The sequence below is a fragment of the Dryobates pubescens genome, chromosome 26, assembly GCF_014839835.1.
Source record: "Dryobates pubescens isolate bDryPub1 chromosome 26, bDryPub1.pri, whole genome shotgun sequence".
Classification (NCBI taxonomy): Eukaryota; Metazoa; Chordata; class Aves; order Piciformes; family Picidae; genus Dryobates; species Dryobates pubescens.
In genome coordinates, this window is record NC_071637.1 from 14,422,194 (window position 1) to 14,439,892 (window position 17,699).

Genomic DNA, 17,699 nt, shown 5'->3' on the forward strand with positions numbered 1-17,699 from the left:
CAGCAGCAGGGAGATGAGGTGTTAGGGACATGTTGGAATTGTTTTGCATTGAGTCATTTTCAGGGCAGGGAATTAACCCAGCTGTATTTAAAGAAGAAGGAGGTTGCTTGGGCTAAAAGAGAGCTTGGATTTCAGTGAGGCTTTTAACATGTGTGTTGGGAGTATTAAGCAGGCTGCTGTAATCCTGACACTGTGGCCTGTGTGTTCAGATCACTCCGCAGTCAGAGCTTTATAGGCTTGACAGGTTCTAAAGAACTGATTCAGATGTATTTTCCTTTACAAAATACCTATACTGAAATTCTCAAGGGTGTTTTGTTAGTGTCACACTGATCAGATATCAATGGTCATAAAGATGTGCTGGACCTGCCCCTCACATTCTGCTCTCCTCGCACTTTCCTCTGGCATGAAGTTATTCTGCTTTCTTTTTGTCTGAGCTAAAAGTGCAGCCATAGCCTAGGAAAAGGGCAATTATTGGGCCGAATGTGGTACATTGATTTTGTTCAGAGCAGGCTTTTATCTGCCCTCTGCTATCCCAAGGAGTGTCTATAGCACTTGGAAATGAACATTTGTTCAGATATGTACATTAACATCAGAGCTAACCAGCCATGGCATTGATGGCATCGCATTGCTGACTGCAACACCCTGCTGGAAGGAGGATGTGAGCATGAAATTAGAATTAAACAGCTGGTCATAAATTGTACCTAGAGCCCTTCTCAAAATGTGTTTCTTGAATACATTGCTACCACTACTTGGCTGCAGGAATTTGAGAGTGTATTGGTCTAGTTAAGGGAATAACTAGGAAAAGAAACTAGTTGACACAGGTTACAGTTTCTGTCCTCTTTTCCACTACCTGAATTTCCAACCACCTGCTCCTTAGACCTCCCCATTTGTCTAACCTTAAAATTAATAAGAACCTATAAAGAAAATAACCTGTTGGAGTGGATCCAGAGCAGGCCACAGGAATGATCTGAGAGCTGCAACTCCTCTGCTGTGAGAACAGGCAGGGACAGTCGTGGTTGTTCAGCCTGGAGGTGATGGTTTTAAACCAAATCAGGGGGATTCAGATGAGATACAAGGAATAATTTTTTGTGCTGAGAGTGGTGAGACACTGGCTCAGCTTGCCCAGAGAGTTAGATGATGCCCCATGCCTGGAATTATTCCAGGATAAGTTGTCTGGGACTTAATAACCTGTGGTAGCTGCAGATGTCCCTGCAACTGTAGAGGGGTTGGACTAGCTGACCTTTAAAGGTCCCTTCCAACCCAAACCAGTCTATGATTATGGTTGTGGCATATTCTACTTTGCTGTAAGTAATTACCTAATCTTGGCATTGTTATGAATTGGTTTGTTTGTTTGTTTGTTTTTTCTTCTGCTACTATGGCATGCTGTGGAGAGAGAATCTCTGGGGGTGTCACCAGGGCATCAGCTAGTCTCCATTGTAGAGAGGTTCCCCATGCATGACTGTATCTACAGCTGATGGGAACAGCAGTTGCTGCTGAGCCTCAATCTTGAGAAAAACAGACAAACCTCAGGTGGTTTGGGGCAGTTGTGATCTGCCGCTAGTGGTCACAAAGCCAATGTTTGATCTACTGATAGCTCCTCTGCTAGATCTACAAGACAAGCTGGAAGGATTTTCTTATGTTTTTGTTTTTAGTTTTGGGGTTTGAAAGACAGGATTCTGAAAGAGCAGAGAGAATTTCTGCAGCAGATTGCACAGACAGAAAAGGAAGGCACAGTTAGAAGCAACAGAAAGCCTGCCTGCAAGAGAGTGCTTTGCTGCTGGAAGTCATTCAACAGACCCATCGCTGTGTGCAGGAAACCTCTCTCTTACCTACTGTTTTGATCCCTTTAGTTATTTTTCTGGAGATAATGTATGTTTTGGCAGGAACTAATTCATGTGTTAGTCTAATCTTTTCCACTCACTCCTTTTGAAGGTAACAGCAGAAGCAAACAGAGGAAGAGGTCATGACAATAAATGCACGTGCGCACTAGTGAAACAGTTAAAATAAACGTTGGATTTACATAAAAATCAATTTCTGAACCCCCACACATTTTACCCCTGCTTGATAAAAGCCAAGTGGTTTCCCTGCTTCGTGATCTTGCCTTCATTAGCATATTTGATTGTGCTTTTGTGTTTAATCATCCAAATGCTCGATACCATACCTGTTGTTCCCCGCCATGGAACGCCACTGCTCTGTGCATCCAGGAGAGGTGTCTTTAATAAACCCAGTAATTACCCTTTCTTCTTGGGTTAGATGATTGTTTTTAAGTTTGTTAGGGAACAATGGCTTTAGGTGGAAAAGGAAGAAAGCTTTAATTTCACCATTTCAAAACATAATAGGGGGGAAAAAAGAAGGCATTTAAGCAGATGTTAATTTACCTCTTTTAAAAGGTGGTGCTTGATTATCTTGGAGTTGTTTACAAGTGGAGGTTTGGCAGCTCTCTTCTGCTGGAAACTGGGGCAGGCAGGGGTAACCCTGTGCAGCCTGTGGGCCTGCTCTCCACAAGCTTTGCTCATTGTTCAGCCCTGGGCAGGCGAAGCATTAACCTGGGAGCGTGGCAGGCACATTTGGTGACAAACTGAAAGGTCTGTTGCGTTCCTCAAGCGTCAGATGGATCTGGGCTCGGCTTGGAGGCATTCGAGTTGATTGTTCATTGCTGTGTTTTGTTCCACAAGGTTGAACTATGAGATCAGAAGGTGTTTAAGGGATTTGTAATGTAGCAAATATTTCTCCCTTTTCTTTTCTTTTTTTTGTTTTTTCTTTTGTAATCTTGAGTTTCTTTCAGTGCAGAATTCAAAGTGAATTTTGTGACTGAAACAAAAGGAGATCAAGCCAAAAATGAAGATGTGCTGTGAAGTGAAGGCAAGCGGTGATGGTGTTAACTGTTGTGAGAGCTCAGTCCCTGGCCTGTCTAAGCACATACTCCATTATCTAACTTATTTCATCTTTCTTTTGTAATGGATTCATCTGCGTGGCAGATCTCCTCCTTCATTGCTCAGAGTGCCATAAAATAGCCTATTTTAGTTCATCAGCTGTAATGACACCGATTTCTTTGTGTGTGGCTTGGGGTTTAGTTGATTGTAGGTGTCTCGACAAACAGATTGTTTGTGCTGTGGGGATTTTATTGTATCAGGCTCAATCCTTTTTTTTCCTCTTTTCTCTTGCATGTCTTCTCTCAGAAGATGCCTCTGTATAACTGCCTGCTTTCAGTTTTGTCTGCACTCTGTGCACCAGTCATGACACCAAACTGCTTGAAAAAGTAAAATAAACAAATAAACAGGGACCCAAATCCTAGAGAAATCTTCTTTCTGCAGAACAGGGCAGAGCCAAAAGACTTTTACAGTGCTGAAAGACTGGTGAGCTCTGTTTAATCAGTGTTTGTTATCCATCATGTCTGCAAAGGCATTTATACCACGTTCAGGCATTGACATGTGATGGGCAGGAGCTCTGAGTTGTGCCACTCAGCAAGGGAGCTCTGTCACCAAAAGACGTGCTGTGCTTCAGGGATGGCCAGAGTTGTCTGTCATCCTGAAACCTCCATGCATAGGACACTGATGTGCAAGGTGTTTGTGGAACAATTCGTCTGTCAGGGTCTTTTTGAAGGGGTGAACTGCACTCTCTGTAGAGTTGGTTGCTTTATCCCGCACCATAACAGGCACTTGAATTGTGTATGTAGGGGAAACTTCTGCAATGCTCTTGCACTGTGTTGTGGTAGGGGGTAGGGTAGGGTAGGATAGGATAGGATAGGATAGGATAGGATAGGATAGAATTAACCAGGTTGGAAAAGACCTTTAAGATCATCGAGTCCAACCTATCATCCAACACTATCTAATCAACTAAACCATGGCACCAAGTACCCCATCCAGTCTCTTCCTAAACACCTCCAGTGATGGTGAATCCACCACCTCCCTGGGCAGCACATTCCAATGGCCAGACTCTCTTTCTGTGAAGTACTTCTTCCTAACATCCAGCCTAAACCTCCCCTGGCACAGCTTGAGACTGTGTCCTCTTGTTCTGGTGCTGGTTGCCTGGGAGAAGAGACCAACCCCCACCTGGCTACAACCTCCCTTCAGGTAGTTGTTGACAGCCATAAGGTCTCCTCTGAGCCTCCTCTTCTCCAGGTCTCATCCTGTGGAAATTTAAGGATGAAGGAGAAGAATAGGAAACAAAGATGAGGTAGATCCATAGCTTAGGGTGAAATGGAAATGCAGCATTTGCACAGTGCAATTCCAGAGACTGCATGGGTTCAAGGATGATGTTAACAGATTGGTGGGAGCTGTGTCATTGCTCCTGCCTCTTCAGAATTTCCTTTGGGTTTTCCAAGGTCTCAGAACACTTAGACAATTTTACTTTGGTTTATGCATGTTACACCAATGTCTTTTTTTATAGACCATCTCCAATTCAAATTGGGATGGCTGGTTTCTGCCTTGCTTTGGTAGGTATGTTTGTGCAGCTGAAGCTGAGGGACATATCAACAGCTTTTCTTATACCAGCCAAGTGCAAGATTAATCATTTTCAGGTTTTTCTTGGGTTATTTGCAAGCTCTAATTCCAAGAGTACAGAAATGAAGAAGTTTCTCCCGTTTCAGTTATTCACCAGCCCTGGAGTATTGCAGATAAGTTATAAACATTTTTAGCTTTCTTTTTCCTTTGTGGGGAAAAGAAGCCATCAATTAAAACTGATTGATATTGGGAAGTACAGTCCCAGGGCTGAGCATCCCAGACCTTTGGAGACTGTGTCCTTACAGAGTTAAAAAGTGGAAGGAATTCAGTGGAGGAGGCAGAAGGACCACGCTCCTTTAAAAACAGTAGTACAAAATCTCATCTTTGGAAATGAGTTTCAGTGGTTGCTGCTGCAGAGGAAATCAGTGTGGAGCAGGAAAACATTTTCAAAATGACATAGTCTCAGTTTCAATCTCCTTTTTCTGAAAATGGAGAGGAGGGAGCCAGGGAGAATGTAAAGCCTTCCAGAGCCAGCTTCTATTTGGGTGATTTCATTTCAGTTTGCTTCCTTCCTCTCCGAAACTGAAGTTTAAATAGTTCCTACTTATTTATACTTTGCTCTGGAATGTAGATGGTCATGAGATGCCAGAGCACTATGAAGCTTCTCAGGCTGTGGGTGTTTCTGAAACCTGTATCCCCCTCCTCCTGTCGCTGCGAACTGAGAATGGCTTAGGTTAGAAGGGACCTCATCTTCTCCAACCTCCCCACCATGGGCAGGGACACCTCTCAACTACTCTCAGCTGCTCAAAGCCTCACCCAACATGGCCTTTATCACCCCCAGGGAGGATGCATCCACAACCTCCCTGGGCAGCCTATTCCAGAGTCTCACAACCCTCATACTGAAAAGCTTCTTCCTCAGATCCAGTCTAACCCTGCTCTCCCTCCGCTTCAAACCATTCCCTCTTGTCCTATCTCTAGACACCCTGATGAAAAGTCCCTCTGCAGCCTTCCTGTACGATCCCTTCAGGTGTGGGAAGGCAGCTCTAAGATTCCCCCCCCCCAGTCTTCTGTAGGCTGAACTACCCCAACTTCCTCAGGCTATCCTCATAGCAGAGGTGTTCCTTGGATCATCTTTGTGGTGCTCCTGGGCTTGCTCCAACACCTCTGTGTCCCTCTTATGATGTGGACACAAGAACTGGACACAGTATTTGAGGTGGGAGCACATGTTTGCACTGCACTGGAAAATGTCACAGCTCTGGATTATCAGTCTGAGACCAGTTTTATGGAGGGTGTGCTGTGTTCTATGATTGAACAGTGGGGTCTGGACAACGTTTGTAATCTCTGTTTTAGCTTCTCAGTTTACCACTTCAAGTCATTGAGGTTGTGAAGTCTCCTCCTCTGGAGAGACTCCAAACCCACCTGGACATTGTGATCCTGGGTGGCCCTGCTTAGCAGGGTGGTTGGACTAGATGCTCTCCAGAGGCCCCTTCCATCGCCCACCGTGCTGGGATGCAGTGATGCAAAGTATCTATGTGTAGATTTATGCATACAAACTTTAGTTCTAGTATTATCCTTTACACATAGTGCTAAGGAATCTCATTCAAGAGTTGTTTTTTTCTGGATCCTAAGGGTTTGTCATGACTTATGTGGAATCCTAAACCAGCTGCTAGCCTTAAATCCCTGTTCCTTTAATATCCATCCTATTTCCAATGTGTGTGTAGCTATATAAAGATTGAGAACAGTTCATTTCAGAAGGAGCTATTTTCCCATTGCTAGTCACTGGGGTTTTTTATGGAAGGAATACAGAACTTGCTGGTTCTTAGTGGTGTATTTTCAGCTTATGGACTGAAGTCAGTATGCTTGGTGCATGCTTTACATTCAGAGATTACTAGATGGCTTCTTCTCCATGTTAATTATATTTCCAAGACAGCCAGCTGAACATGAGCCAGCAGTGTGCCCAGGTGGCCAAGAAGGCCAATGGCATCCTGGCCTGTATCAGGAACAGTGTGGCCAGTAGGAGCAGGGAAGTCATTGTGCCCTGTGCTCAGCACTGGTTGGGCCACACCTTGACTCCTGTGTCCAGTTCTGGGCTCCTCAGTTTAGGAAAGATGTTGAGATGCTGGAAGGTGTCCAGAGAAAGGCAACAAAGCTGGGGAGGGGTCTGGAGCACAGCCCTGTGAGGAGAGGCTGAGGGAGCTGGAGTTGCTTAGTCTGGAGAAGAGGAGGCTCAGGGGACACCTTCTTGCTCTCTACAACTACCTGAAGGGAGGTTGTAGACAGGCAGGGGCTGGTCTCTTCTCCCAGGCAAGCAGCACCAGAACAAGAGGACACAGTCTCAAACTGCACCAGGGGAGGTTTAGGCTGGAGGTGAGGAGAAAGTTCTTCCCAGAGAGAGTTGTTAGCCATTGGAATGTGCTGCCTGGGGAGGTGGTGGAGTCGCTGTCCCTCGAAGTGTTCAATAGAGGATTGGATGTGGCACTTGGTGCCATGGTTTAGTAGTCATGAGGTATAGGGTGACAGGTTGGACTTGGTGATCTTTGAGGTCTTTTCCAACCTTATTGATTCTATGATTCTGTGATTCTCTACTAGCATTCAGGAGTCCTTGTGACTTCTTTTTTTTTTTGTTCCCATGAAAATGTTCTGTTCCTTTTAGAGGTTGAAATCCAGAGGGAACACGAGAAGTGGGCGAAGCACTGAGTCCGTGCTATAAATCAAGGGACTGTATGGGAAATGATGTGTATTCTAATTACCTTGCTTTGGAGATTTACTGAGCAAAGAAGAAGAAAAAGCCAAGGAGCCCCACAAGCTGAAGAAATGTCAGATAAACAATGTGTGACACATGTAGTGTTGTTGCCATCTGACTTACCTCAAACACTGACTTTCCTCACTCATCCTTTATGCTCTATATCCACACGTCTGCATTCATATTTTATATAAAGGGCAGAGCCTGCAGTCAGAGCTTTTGAGTTATGCTGTTAAAAATAAATTAGGGAACAGCAGGTGAGAATGATTCCTACCCATGAATATTCAAACTGTACCTCAGAGGGAGAGTAATGAAGGGCGAGGAAACTTCGGTGGGGCCAAGGTGTTGATGGGGACTGCGATCAAAGTTTCATTGGCACCAAGTTGAGATGACTCACAAAACTTCCTCAAGGAGCAGGGTGGTCTGCTCGTGGCCCCATTGCCAAGGCATTCCAGAGTGTGAAAAATAGAAGGGGTGTTGGAAATCTAACAGGCAGGCTTTTGGTCTTGATTCTTACACTCTCATGCTGTAATCTCTGAGCAGAATGGGATTAGGGTGTAAGGGCTCTGGAGCTAAATTGGAAGTTGAGAGATCTGAGTCCCTGCCTGCTCTGGCAGCCATCTCCTGTGGATATTATCACTTAGGGCTGAACTCACCAAGGCCATCAACTACTTTATTGTTGGTAAGATTGGAGAAAGAGCAGCTTTCACACAACTGAACTGGTGCCATTGTGGGATTTCAGTGAGCATTTCCTCTCTGGAGATATCAAAACTCACCTGGATGCATTCCTGTGTAATCTGGTGTAGGTCACCCTGCTCTGGCAGGGGGGTTGGACTAGGTTGTCTTTCAAGGTCCCTTCCAGCCCCTGAAATTCTGTGATTCTGTGAATCAGGAGCATGGCCACTGGTCAGGGCTCTGTGGTGGGGGATCTCCAGGGAGCACTCAGGAGCCAGAGTGCATGTGTGGATCTGACGTGCGTTTCTCCATCACTTGCACATCATAAGGGCAAGAACATTCAGAACTGTGAAATACAGACCCTGGCAATATGGAAGGAAGCATGTTAATGGATGACTGGCTGCTTTAAATGTCAGGTGGTTATTTTTCACTTTTCTTGCTTCACAGATCCTGTCCACGGACCACAGAACGTGGAAGTTGTAGACATTCGCTCCCGACAGCTGACGCTGCAGTGGGAGCCCTTTGGCTACGCTGTGACTCGCTGCCACAGCTACAACCTCACTGTCCAGTACCAGTATGTGTTCAACCAGCAGAAGTTCGAGGCAGAGGAGCTCATCCAAACTTCCTCCCACTACACCTTGCGAGGTCTTCGACCCTTCATGACCATCAGGCTGAGGTTAGCTCTCTCTAACCCAGAGGGCAAAATGGAAAGTGAGGAGTTGGTTGTGCAGACAGAGGAAGATGGTAAGTTCAGCTGAGTTTGCTTGCTTCTTTTGGGGGGAAGACTTGTATTTTCAGGTTGTAAGCAACACTCTGTTCCATGAGATTTACAAATGGCTTCTCCAGTCAGTGTTTAATGCAAGTAAGATTTGTAGGCCTAAATAATTTGTGTTTCACAACCATGCTCTTGCAAGGGCAAGGATCCCTGAAGTGCTTGGTAATGACAGACACCAGGCTGAGCAGTTACTGAACAGCAGTAGGTATAATTTGATAGAAGTCAAGTTCTGAACTACCCAGGACCCACAGAGCAGCTTCTCTTATTGATGGGCAAATGCAGTGCTGGCATTTATTGATTTGAATTGTGCCTTCCCATCACTGTCCCAAGAAGTGTAATTTCTTCCTCCCCAGAGTGTAGCTTTTCTTAATTTAACATTTTATAGAATCATAGAACTGTTTTGGTTGGAGGAGACCTTTAAGATCATTGAATCCAACCATCAACCCAGCATTGCCAGGTCACCACTAAACCATGTCCCTCAGCACCACAACTTCATAGCTTTCAGTCCCTCCAGGGATGGGTACTCCACTACTGTCGTGGGCAGCCTGTTCCAGAGCTTGACAACCCTTTCAGGGAATAAATTGTTCCTCATATCCAACCTAAACCTCTGCTGGTGCAACTTGAGGTCATTTCCTCTTGTCCAATTGCTTGTTGCTTTGGAGAAGCGACCAACCCCTACCTGCCTCCAACCACCTTTCAGGTAGCTGTAGAGAACCAGAAGGTCTCCCCTCAGCCTCCTTTCCTTCAGGATGAACATCCCCAGTTCCCTCAGCTCCTCCTCACAAGACCTGCGCTCCAGACCTTTCCCCAGCTTCACTGTTGGTGCATCTCAGAAGCAAAATTCATTTGTTGTGAACTCCTGTTCCTGATACACAACAAACTGTCCTCTGGATGTACTGATGGAAAGCTTTAAAGTGTTGTTATCCCATCTGAGCTGTTCCAGCCCAAGGACTCTCACAGACCACCAGCCTCCATTCTGTCTGCGTTGGAGAGCTGTGAGGAGTTGCTGGCCTAAGTTCCTTTTAGCTGAAAGTGGCTCTTGCAGCCCAGTATATCATATGAGGGGACACAAGAGGGTGGCAGATCCCTCAGAAAAATGAAGGAGCTTTTGATCAGGTGGGCTTGGGAGTGCATTTAGTTAGCTATCTTCCACAGCATTGCAATTTTGCTTGAGTAGGTGGATTTTTAGCTGGCCTTGTAGCCATAATGAAGTATAAATCTTACATTCTACTTTACAAAAGCAGCAGTCCTTCATATTGATAAAGCTGTGCAGCTCAGGAGCATCTTTATGCCAAGGCACAATCTGGTTGTTTAGGTGCAAGGAACTGTGCTGGTGTGTGGGTGGAGAAGGACAAATTCAATTCCCTGCTGCTGCTGTTCTGGAATAAGGAAATACTGAAATTAACTTTACTTTTTCAGGAGCCTGATTTTATTTATCTCACTTAGTGGTGTTATTGCAACCAAAGGTTGAGAACTTGCCCTTCATACAGAATAGAATAGAATAGACCAGAGCAGACCAGACCAGGTTGGAAGAGACCTTCAAGATCATTGCATCCAACCTATCATCCAACACCATCTAATCAACTAAACCATGCAACCAAGCACCCTATCAAGTCTCCTCCTAAACACCTCCAATGATGGTGACTCCACCACCTCCCCAGGCAGCACATTGCAATGGGCAATCATACTCTCTGTGTGGAATTTCTTCCTAACATCCAGTCTGAACCTCCTCTGGCACAGCTTGAGACTGTGTCCTCTTGATCTGGTGCTGCTTCCCTGGGAGAAGAGACCAGCCCCTGCCTGTCTACAACCTCCCATCAGGTAGTTGTAGAGAGCAAGAAGGTGTCCCCTGAGCCTCCTCTTCTCCAGGCTAAGCAACTCCAGCTCCCTCAGCCTCTCCTCATAGGGTTTGTGTTCCAAACCCCTCCCCAGCTTTGTTGCCCTTCTCTGGGCACCTTCAAGTGTCTCAATGTCCTTCTTTAATTGAGGGGTCCAGAACTGGACACAGGACTCAAGGTGTAGCCTAACCAGTGCTGAGCACAGGGCACAATGACTTCCCTGCTCCTGCTGGCCTCGCTGTTCCTGATACAGACCAGGATGCCATTGGCCTTCTTGGCTGCCTGGGCACACTGCAGGCTCATGTTCAGCCTTCAGTATTGATAGCACCTTGGTGATAGTAATACCTTGAGGAGGTTTGTTTATTATATTTCTTTTTTTTTTTTTCCTTTAATTTTATTTCTTTTTATTTACAGTTCAGAACTTCCTGTCTGGTGGCCTCTTGGTGGCTTTTGATGTGTGTGTTTCAGGAGCTGGTGGTAGCTTCTAAGTTTTTTTGTTGATTTTTTTTCTTCCTGTAGTTCCTGGACCTGTTCCCTTGGAATCCATCCAGGGAGGACCTTTTGAAGAGAAGATCTATGTTCAGTGGAAGCCTCCAAATGAGACAAATGGCATCATTACACTCTACGAGGTGAGGAGAACAGATTGTTGTCAAAGAATGCATGCCATAGGGCCTTTTTCATATGTGTTTAAGTCTTTAGCTCAGAGAGATTTCCATAGGTGCTAAAAGAAGCCTGATTAAAATAGAGAACAAACTTCAAGATACTCTGCTGCTACCACTGAGAAGGTTTTCTAGTTGAAAAAGAAGAGAGGAGATTTCTGTACCAGTATTTGAGACAAATTGAGAGCTATGCAGTCCTCCATGTCTCAGAAATTCAGTTCCTGCCCTTTTCCCTTCTGCAGTACCTCCAAGGTCAAACCAAATGATTCCATGAAAAAGTGAAATAATATTCTGCTTGTATGGTGATTCATAGAATAGCAGGTTGGAAGGGACCTCAAGGATCATCTAGTTCAACCCAGATGTAAAAGCCCTCACCACGGGCTTGTGCAGCATTTTCTGGTACAAAAGGGGGACAAGAACCACTCCTAGGTATTTGTTTGGAGGGTTTGTATGGTTTGGGGTTGGTTGGCTGGGGTTTGGGTTGGTGTTTTGTTTGGGTGGGGGTTTTCATGCTGAGTGTATGTACAACTGGACTTTGGAAAAAGCATGGGTGCAGGAAGCAACTCTGTTATCACCAAGGAGGTTCTGCTCCTTTCTTCCCATCCAGCTCCTCAGTTTGGAATAGCATGTCTTAAAATGTGTTGTCCCTGGCTCTCCTTGCTAACACTGGCTCTCTCCATCAGAGTGATGATCCAATGGAACAAATCCATTAGGTGCAACATCAATAAGCTCTAATGCTACAGCATGAGATGGCAAGTTTCTCCTGGGCTTGAATGTAACCACACCTTTAGCACATCTCTCCACCTGGCTCACAGGGAGGGCACTGAATTTGCTGTGGCAAGGCTAAATAAATTGATAGAAGCAGCTCTTCTTGCTAATTTTGTGTCTTTTTAGCCAGGTGATAGTCCTTGACCAGGCAAGGGGACATTTTTCATTGGTTGCTGTTGAGACACTGGTGGAGGTTGCACATCACCTGTCAGGGATTTAGAAAGCGTATTAGAGGCTGTCTTGTGGCTGTGTGAAGAACAATGCACCAAAGCTGTCTGTATTTTTAAGGAATCAATCAGAAGAGGATCAGTAACAAATTGATTATTTTTTTCTTGCAAGGCAGGTGACCTCTTTAAATGGAAGACATTTCAAATAATCCAAATCAAATGATGCAAAAAAAAAACCCCAACCAACCCAACCACCAAGCCCCAAACAACTCAAACCCTGCTTTTAATTTTTAAAGGGGCGTTTTCCTACTAAAATATTGCCTTGGGCTCAGCTCATCAGAAGGATTTAGCAATCTGAGTAGCTTTTCTGGCTGAGCAGCTGCATGGAGATACTTGAATGCCTCCAGGGTAGCAATGCAAGCTTTGTCTCTGCTGGTGTAATTTTAAGATTTCATGCCATGTGCCTAAGACCACAGTAATTCCTTGGTAGTAATGACCTCCAAAGTCTTGTTTTAGACAGGGTTCAGCTACTTTTCGGTGGCCTTACGCTGCTTTAAGGGAGCTCAGCTGACCTATTGGTTAGAAAGGACAAAATAAAGCTAGTGGTTAGTCTCTGGTAGGTTTTCAGTGCTTTCCCGTGGCCTACAGTACCCATCCAGGAATAGACTAGACTAGACTAGACTAGACTAGACTAGACTAGACTAGACTAGACTAGACTAGACTAGAATAGACTAGAATAGACTAGAATAGAATAGAATAGAATAGAATAGAATAGAATAGAATAGGAATAGAATAGAATAGACCAGACCAGGTTGGAAGAGACCTTCGAGATCCTCTCATCCAACCCATCATTCAGCAACACCTAATCAACTAAACCATGCGACCAAGCACCCTATCAAGTCTCCTCCTAAACACTTCCAGTGATGGTGACTCCACCACCTCTCTGGGCAGCACATTCCAATGGGCAATCACTCTCTCTGTGTAGAATTTCTTCCTAACCTCCAGCCTAAACCTCCCCTGGTGCAGCTTGAGACTGTGTCTTCTTGTTCTGGTGGTGGTTGCCTGGGAGAAGAGACCAACCTCTGCCTTTCTACAACCTCCTTTCAGGTAGCTGTAGAGAGCAAGAAGGTCTCCCCTGAGCTTCCTCTTCTCCAGGCTAAGCAACCCCAGCTCCCTCAGCCTCTCCTCTTAGGGATTGTGTTCCAAACCCTTCACCAGCTTTGTTGCCCTTCTCTGGACACGTTCCAGCAGAATACTTTAAAGACAACAGAAGAAAAAGGTCAAGGGATGAATTTGTGGAGCACTGCTTTAATGAGGTCTCTCTCACTCCTGGAGCCCACTTCTGGAGCCCAGCTCTGCAGCTCAGCACCACCAGTGCTGCTCTGTCATCCCCCAAGGAGCCAGGAGGCTCAGCAGTGCACAGGCAAACTGCAGCCATCTAGAAACTGTGCAGTTGTGTTGCTGTCACTAGGGAAAAATAAACCCAAGAGCCTACTAACATTTGTGCAAGAACAATTCCCTGTGAGTACAGATCAAGAGACATCCCTATATGAATGTGAGTTAGTGGTGTCAAGTCCTCCATTAACACCTGGAGTAGCTGGCTAGATTCACATGGAGGGGTCATGTAAGTGAGCTTCTCAAACTGCCTTGGGCACAAACCCTCCTAAGAAAACCAAACCTCCTCCTCCTAAGTAAGAATTCCCTCCTGACCATCCATGCTGATCAATGCCTAAAGGGGGAGCAGGGTGTGTGTGCAAAATAGGGAGCCAGACTCTTTTCAGTGACAGGGCAAGGGCCAATGAGCGCAAGCTGGAACCCAGGAGGTTCTGTCTGAACATGAGGAAAACCTTCTTTGCTGTGAGGGTGCTTCCAGCCCAGGAGCAGGCTGCCCAGAGAGGTTGTGCAGTCTCCTTCCCTGGAGAGATTCCAAACTCACCTGGCCATTGTGATCCTGGGTAAGCTGCTGTGGGTGCCCCTGCTTTGGACTGGATGATCTCCAGAGGCCCCTTCCACCCCCCACCATGCTGGAATTCTGGGTGTGATTCTGGGTTCACATCAAGATCTGATTCATTGTATCTGGATACTGTATTTGCTTTCTAGTTATGTTAAGATATTTTTGGTGTAAGCTTCCAAAATGCCTCCAAGTATTCACACTGTCTCTTCTACTTACATCCCTTTTGCTTTTCCTTGGGACAGATTTCCTTCCCAGATCCCTAATCACTCCTGCAGCTCCCTGCCAGGCAGGCTTCCACATCACACAAATTGCCATTGCAGTCTGCATGCACGCTGCTTACAAGCCAACTGGGCTGAAATTCAGCAGCACAACCTTCAGCAAGTCATTTGGCAGCCAGAATCACTAATTCCATAATGACTGAATGCTTCCAGAGAGCCTCAACAAAATGGAAGGGCCTTAATGAACCTTCTTGACTTAGGCAAGTCTCTTCTGATTGATATTTATCCTTCAAAATGCTATTGTGCTCTTTTAATAAACATGGCAATAGCCTTGCATTTACAATTGGTTTTAAACCCCCCTGTGTGCAGATGGAGGATTAATTTTTTCATTGGGTACAGCCACAGCTGGATTTTTGAACAAAGGAACCTTCTAGATCCCCCAAATCTGTATGTAATTGCAGTCTGTTTCTAGGGAGCAGAAACCTCTTGTTCCAGAGAACTTGGGAAGCTCTGGGAATTACAAGTCAGTTAATCAGCATGCTGCAAAGACCAGGCAGTGAGCTGTGTAGAAAGCAAGTGATGGCACAGTTCATGCTGGGTGTGTGAGGAGCACAGCAAAGCAGTCAATAACAGGAGCATGAGGAAGTGTCAGCTGAGCTGTGTGGTCAAGTCAGCCTTTAAGGAGGTGTACAGGCTGCTGGTACAAGCAAGCCACCCAATGGAGGTAAAGCTCAGGAGCTCTGGTTGGGTCCCCAGGTGTGCAGGTAACTTATGAGATGAGAAGATCAATCTGTGTTCAGAAACAGAGCTCAACAGAGAGAATGGATTTGGCTGGTGCACTGTTTTGGGTAGGATAGTTTTGCTTATGGTCTCTTCTCCCAGGCAACCAGCACCAGAACAAGAGGACACAGGCTCAAGCTGCACCAGGGGAAGTTTAGACTCAAGGTGAGGAGAAAGTTCTTCACAGAGAGAGTTGTTAGCCATTGGAATATGCTGCTCAGAGAGGTGGTGGAGTTACTATCCCTGAAGGTGTTCAAGAGGGGATTGGACGTGGCACTTGGTGCCATGGTTTAGTCATGAGGTCTGTGGTGACAGGTTGGACTTGATGATCTTTGAGGTCTCTTCCAACCTTGGTGATTCTGTGATTCTCTGACAGAAATGTCATTAGAGTTGTCTTTTGTATCAGAGAGTCAGCAGTGACAGAATCAAAGAATGATTTACAAGTCCTGTCCCCCTTCAGTCTCCTGGCAGGCTGAAAGCATCACAACTTGGGGAATTATTTTTTACCAACCCTGAAAAGATCCTGTGTTCTGAAAATCCCTAATAGAAAATGTTCCAGGTTGTGCTTATGTCCTGTGGGAATTCCTAAGGGAGTTGTAAGTTTTCATAAGGAGAAATTTCTTTGCTGTGAGGTTGTCAGAGCCCCGGAACAGGTTGCCCAGAGAGGTTTTGGAGCTTCCTTCTCTGGAGAGATTCCAAACCCACCTGGGCACTGGGATTCATGTTTTAGTCCTTCTTTTCAATCCCCTGCAGCACTTTGTTTCTTCATCTTTGGGGTGTCCTTCTGCTCTCTAAAACTTCTTTTCCTTGAGGTGCTGGAGCAGGTCCAGAGAAGGGCAGCAAAGCTGGTGAAGGGCCTGGAGAAGAGGTCTGGTGAGGAGCAGCTGAGGGAACTGGGGTTGTTCAGCCTGGAGAAAAGGAGGCTGAGGGCAGACCTCATTGCTCTCTACAACTCACTGAAAGGAGGTGGGAGTCAGGTGGGGGTTGATCACTTCTTCCTGGCATCAGGTGATAGACTGGGAGGAAATGTCCTCAAGTTGCACCAGGGGAGGTTTAGGTTGGATATTAGGAAAAATTCCTTTCCTGCAAGAGTGGTCAGGGATTGGAACAGGCTGAGGTGATGGAGTCACCATCCCTGGAGGTGTTCAAGAAAGGCATGGCCATGGCACTTGGGGTCATGGTTTAGTGGTCATGGTGGTGTTGGGTTGATGGTCAGACTGGATGCTCTTAGGTTTCTTTTCAAAGCAAAATAATTTCATGACTGTGATGTAGGAGAAGGGTTGCTTTCAGATAGGGTTGCTGGGCAGCCTGCTGTGGGTGACCCTGCATTATCAGGGTGGCTGGACTAGGTGATCACCAGATGTCCCTTCCAACCCCCACCATGCTGGGATTCCACTTCAAAACCTCAGTGTACCAAGACATGCAACAAAGGTTTTGGGTTTCTTTTAATGTGGAATTTTGTATTCTAGTGACGCTGAACCATGTCACTTTGGGGTATGGTTTCATGGCCATGGTGGAGTTAGATTGGACTCAATCTCACAGGACTTTTCCAACTGGAACAATTCAGTGATTCTGATGTATCTAAAGTCAAACCACCCTCAAACTGCAGGAAGACCTAGGCTGGCACTGGGCTGCAGGAACAGCAATCTAATTTAAGGTCATGAACCATCTCTGGCACTTAAATTCTCCTGCTTTTCGTTGACACGAGCTTGTTTCAAGCCTTTGCTCCAAAATCCCTATTGAAGTGCTTCAGATCTGAGTGAGAACCCAGATTATTTTGTGCAAACTTGCATCTTCAACATGTAAATAAACCTTAATTGTAGCTGCTTTTCAGTGTTTGGGCAGCTGGAACCTTTTGGGTGTACTCAGGCAGCGAGGTTGGCTTTTGCCTTTGCAAACACAGGGCTTTTTTTGGTGAGTGTAATCTATTTCTCACAATTGTCAGGTTTTAGAATATCTCTCCCTTAAAGGGGAAGAAGGGAAAAAAAAACCCTCCCTAGCAATCCTGCCTAAAGTAATAGTCCCATACTTGAGGGAAGGCATTGTTACAGGGTATTTCAATCCTAGAAGCATTTAAAGGGTGGTTACAGTATATTGAGCTCCTTGGCTGGAAATTGGCTCTCAGACCGTTGAAGTCCTTTCAGTGAGCCATGCCTAAAGGCAATGCTTGAACAGCATGCTGTCTTTTTAAACATTGCAAGGTGGAGTCTTGTAATCATTTATGTTCTCATCTTTACGATTATTAAGTCCCATGTGGGTTGCACATGGGTCTGGGGGAAAATGAGGATGCATTTGCAGCTTCTAACTAGCTAGTTTTCTCAGTCACTGTTTCTGAAATGCTGTAAATCTCTTATTTAGATGCCAGGCATAATAATGGAAGGGACTTTCATACACAATTTCAGCTCTTTAATGGGATGCTTGCAGCCTAGTTCCTCTAATCCCAGTGGATCTGAGTTTAAATTGCACTTCAGAGGTTACAGATCCTCTTAGTTGCCATGTAAAATTGCAGTCTGCCCTTCATCATCTCTTCAGCTGCCAGTGTGCCATTCCTTCTCCATCACATCCTTCACTTTTTCTCTGCAGGAGAGGTCATTATGTGGAAACTCCCTCTTGGAGGGCTTATGCAGAAGGTCAATATTTGTGGGGTGCACTGCCTGCGTTTACAACAGGGTGGAAGCAA

The 17,699-nt window shown here is 45.5% G+C and overlaps 1 protein-coding gene across 1 annotated transcript in view; it reads left to right on the forward strand.

Moving 5' to 3' along the window:
• PTPRT (protein tyrosine phosphatase receptor type T) overlaps positions 1 to 17,699 on the forward strand; it is a 435,070-nt gene that overhangs the window by 271,397 nt on the left and 145,974 nt on the right. The window contains exons 8-9 of the mRNA XM_054173729.1: positions 8,308 to 8,604; positions 10,993 to 11,102. Coding sequence (XP_054029704.1) covers positions 8,308 to 8,604; positions 10,993 to 11,102 — 407 coding nt within the window. The remainder of the gene's footprint in view (positions 1 to 8,307; positions 8,605 to 10,992; positions 11,103 to 17,699) is intronic.